Genomic DNA, 4,115 nt, shown 5'->3' on the forward strand with positions numbered 1-4,115 from the left:
GGTGGCAGGGACAAGTAATAGGGAAAATATCGACTAATCGAGAAGCCGTAGTAAGGTTAGAGCAGACCTTGAGAGACTTGGAGGAGGAAGGCGTGCCAGCACCACGCCTATTAGCACAAACGCTCGAAGCATTGGAGAAGGACCTCGCAACCTCAATAGGTAAGTCACGGAAATCCCGAGAAGTGTCGAACTTGGAAACCGGAGGGTTTGCCCCAAAGTTTCAAGGTGACCCGGAGAGGAGAACGCTCCGCTCTGGAAGGGCCTTGAAGGACCTGAAAGATAAAAGACAGTCGATCTTTGAGAAGAACCGGAAGCAGAGTGTCACATTGCAAACTGAGGAGGAGCAGGGGGACACTGAGGAGGAGTTGTCCCTCTCAATGCCTTTACTGAAGGGTTTAAAGGGCGAGCCAGTATACCAGCCTTATAACATCAGAGATTTGGAGGCTCTGGTGAAGCAACTGCCCCCTATTACAGAGGGAGGAGCTGCGTGGCTGAGGAAACTGGGGAGTCTTACTGAAGGAGAAGAACTTGCCCTGGGAGATTTTCGTGCTGTTGGTGGAAGGGCCTTCAGGGGCGGAGGCCTGGCAGATGTGGAAGAGATAGCAGCAACCACATGTCAACCAAATGATGTCCCCTATGCAAGGGTGCGAAATGCTCTTTCTGACGCAGTACGTGAGAAGTATCCGACCCCTAATTATGGCACTATGCCTAGAATATTGTGGAGCCCAGAACAAGCTCCTAGAGAGTTTATAGAGCATGCAAAGGAACAGTGGATTGTACAGACGGGAGAACATCCGGGACAGCAAGGAGAATATCGGGCGTGGTTCCGATGCGCGGTGTTAGCTGGTTTGCCAGAACGAGTGAGAGCAGACCTACAGAGGAATCCAGATTTTGCGGTGGCAGATTCGGTAAAATGGGAAAGGCATGTTATACATCGGCTGGAGCTGGAAAGAGACGAGGTGACCAAAAACAAACAGGACCTAGAGGAGGTGCAAGGGCAGTTGGTAAAATTAAACTTGGCTGAGGCAAGAGAAAAATTGAATGAGAAGAAAAGAGAAAGTAAAGAAGGTGCTAAGAAAATGCTGATGGCCAAGCCTCAGGGCGAGTCGGGGCCTGATTGGCCAGATTTGGACCCAGTCTTGTATCCTGATGACTGATGGCCCGCCAATGGACCAAGGCAAGGAAGACCCGCGGGGAATTGGGGGGCTAATAGGTCGTTGAGGGGACGTGGTGGATCTCAAAGAGGAGGCGGACTAAGGGGTCGTGGTCTGGGGGGACCTATGCTGGACTCTGATCTGTGTAGAAGGTGTGGAGGACAAGGACACTGGGCTCGTAACTGTCCTACGCCATGGCTACCAGAAACAAGTTATCAACCACCACCCCAGGCACAGAGAGCGCCGCGAGGCAGGACATTCCAGACAAGGGGACTTCAAGCTCCCAACCCTGGCATGGCGCCAGTGGCTCAGTATCCCCTGGCCAATTGGGGCAGGGAGGAGGAGCTGTACTGACGGGACCCACAGAGACCCGGCGGCATGGGGATGGCAGACCCTCTGTTGCCGATGACCGTGGAAGGGACTGAAATGACCTTCCTGGTGGACACTGGAGCGACTTACTCAATGCTGAGACGAAAACCAAGCAGTGCCACACTGTCCAATCACATGGTCAGTGTTGTGGGTTTCTCTGGGGTTCCAATGACTCTGCCGACAACCAATCCAGCCCTGACGGTGCTGGGAAAACAGACATTGAAGCACAGCTATGTGGTGTCTCCCCATGTGCCTGTGAACTTGATGGGCAGGGATCTGCTCATTAAACTGGGGGCCACTATCATGTGTTCAGCTGATGGACTAACAGTGACACTTCCAGGTGGAAAAGAATTCTTCTGCCTGGGGACTTTTTCAAAGAACCAGTATTTGCTGCAAGACTGTGAACAATCTACAGCAGATATATACTGGGGTCGGTTGGTGGATGAAGGCATTTTGAGACTGTATCAGCTGTGGAAACCTTGGATTATGGCCTTGGCTGTCTATTCTCCTCCGCGAGACCCATACCACGTCACCCTCTATTATGATAAGAACGAGGACAAAATTTATAGGGACCAGTTCCAGACTGAACTTGAGGGTCAGACTTGGAACATACGCTCTCAGAACATTTATGTTGGTCCTGAAGGCGTCGCTGCAGGAGTAAATTTAACCGAAGAACAACGGACTTGGTTCAAAATGGGGCCTGATTCAGTGCCTCACATCACATTGGCAGTCCATGAGGGTCATCGGGCCAGGGAGCTGGGGACAATGGTCAGGAGAGCTCTCGATGAACCTTGTTGGCGACCCACTCAGATTCCAGATGTCTGGTATTCGCCGAAATGCAAAATTTATCGCATCACTGGTCTGTCAGATGACGCAGTGGTATTGGAGCATAAACAAATCTCAAGAATCCATGGAAGAGAAAGAGTAGATCATGCTGACGCAGTGGCCGCACTTGCGACTCTTCCTGACACTTTGTGGTCAGCTGGGTCGACGGATGTGGGTCTGGCAACTTGCTCGCCTGTCTTGTTCCAGCTGAAGTCTGAGGTACCAATTTGGAAACCGCAGTACAGACAGAGAAGCGGAGGAGGGAATTGCAGAGACAATAGAAGGGCTATTGAAAGTAGGAGTCCTTGAGCCCTCACAATCTTACTGGAATACGTCCATTTTGCCAGTAGAGAAGCATGGGACAGGAAAGTACAGGATGGCACATGACTTAAGAGCCATAAATGCCATTCTACGTACTGACACTGTGCCTGTTCCAAATCCATACACAGCATTGACGGCAGTCAGTGGGTTTACTGAACACCCACCGAGATCAGATTCTGACACATCCGAAACCCCGCACAGTCCAGGAGTTGCTCTCCTTCTTAGGTTTAACAGGATATAGCCGTCAGTACATACCAAACTATGCAGGCAAAACGGCCCCTTTGAGGGATTTGGTAAAAACGGTAGGTGTCCGTAACCTTAAGGCTGAACTGCCATGGACATGGGCCACGGAGTCGGCGTTCATTGCATTGAAACAAGATCTCTCGAGATCTGCTGATCTTGCCATCCCTAATTATGACGAACCCTTCTATCTGGATGTTTCAGAAACAAATGGGATAGTGAATGGGGTTTTGTTTCAGAAAAAGGGAGGAGGGAGAGATGTACTCATGTACGTCAGCATCCGCCTGAATCACTTGGAGACAAGACACCCGGTATGCACGCAGCATACCCTTGGGGTGTCAAAGATCATACAAAAAACAGCACACATAGTGAGGGATCATCCATTGAAGGTGTTGACCACCCACAGTGTGGTGGCATATGTTAACTCACAAGCCTTCACCATGACACCATTGACACCACCAACCATCTTAACCAAGATGGCGCCGCGTATGGATGCCCTGGTGCTTCAGTGCGTTACTTTTGTTTTGTTTTTCTGCATTTCTTCTGTGTCTGGGCACTCCTCTGGATACTCTTACACCAGAGAAGAGCTCCTTAACTACAGGACTACAACGCCTGTGGATTTATTTCCAATATTTGTCGCATCTGCGGCAGATTTACTGCAGACTCTGACCAGGAAAGCGAGACGCCGAAAGAGAGGAAAGCGAGCCGGCGCACTCGTGCGGTTGAGGAGACGCGGACTGAGAACTGCTCTTCCCGGGATCTTCCTTTCTAATGTACGCTCACTCGGGAATAAGATTGACGAACTGGCCCTGATGAGAAGCATGAACAGAGACTTTGCCTCCTCCTGTGTCTTATGTTTTACGGAGTCGTGGCTCAGTGAGAACGTCCCAGACTGCGCGCTCAAGCTGGAGGGCTTCCATCTGCTGCGCGCGGACCGGCAGGCCTCTCTCTCCGGTAAGTCCAAAGGTGGAGGGGTCTGCTTCTACATCAATAGTGGCTGGTGCACAGATGTGACAGTGATTGCTCAGCACTGCTCTTCCTCTCTGGAATATCTTTTTATTCACTGCAAACCGTTTTATTCTCCGCGGGAGTTTGCTTCATTCATCCTGGCCGCTGTTTACATCCCGCCAGACGCGGATGCGCAAGCAGCTCAGTGCGCTCTCGCGGAGCAGATTCTCCACATGGAGCGGACATACCCGGACTCTC

At 51.1% G+C, this 4,115-nt stretch overlaps 1 protein-coding gene across 1 annotated transcript; it reads left to right on the top strand.

The window, feature by feature from the left end:
• The first annotated feature begins 1,532 nt into the window (after positions 1-1,532).
• Positions 1,533-2,657, top strand: LOC146661458 (uncharacterized). The gene has a single exon (XM_085419466.1). The coding sequence runs from the start codon at positions 1,533-1,535 to the stop codon at positions 2,655-2,657; it is 1,125 nt and encodes a 374-aa protein (XP_085275592.1).
• The last annotated feature ends 1,458 nt before the right edge of the window (positions 2,658-4,115 follow it).

This window comes from Rhamphochromis longiceps, linkage group LG9 (assembly GCF_057381845.1).
Source record: "Rhamphochromis longiceps isolate RC_006_pf linkage group LG9, R_longiceps_female_GT1.1, whole genome shotgun sequence".
Classification (NCBI taxonomy): Eukaryota; Metazoa; Chordata; class Actinopteri; order Cichliformes; family Cichlidae; genus Rhamphochromis; species Rhamphochromis longiceps.

What these genes read in the sequence shown, in the direction of transcription:
- LOC146661458 (XM_085419466.1), top strand. Translation starts at nt 1,533, where the DNA reads ATGGGGATGGCAGACCCTCTGTTGCCGATGACCGTGGAAGGGACTGAA.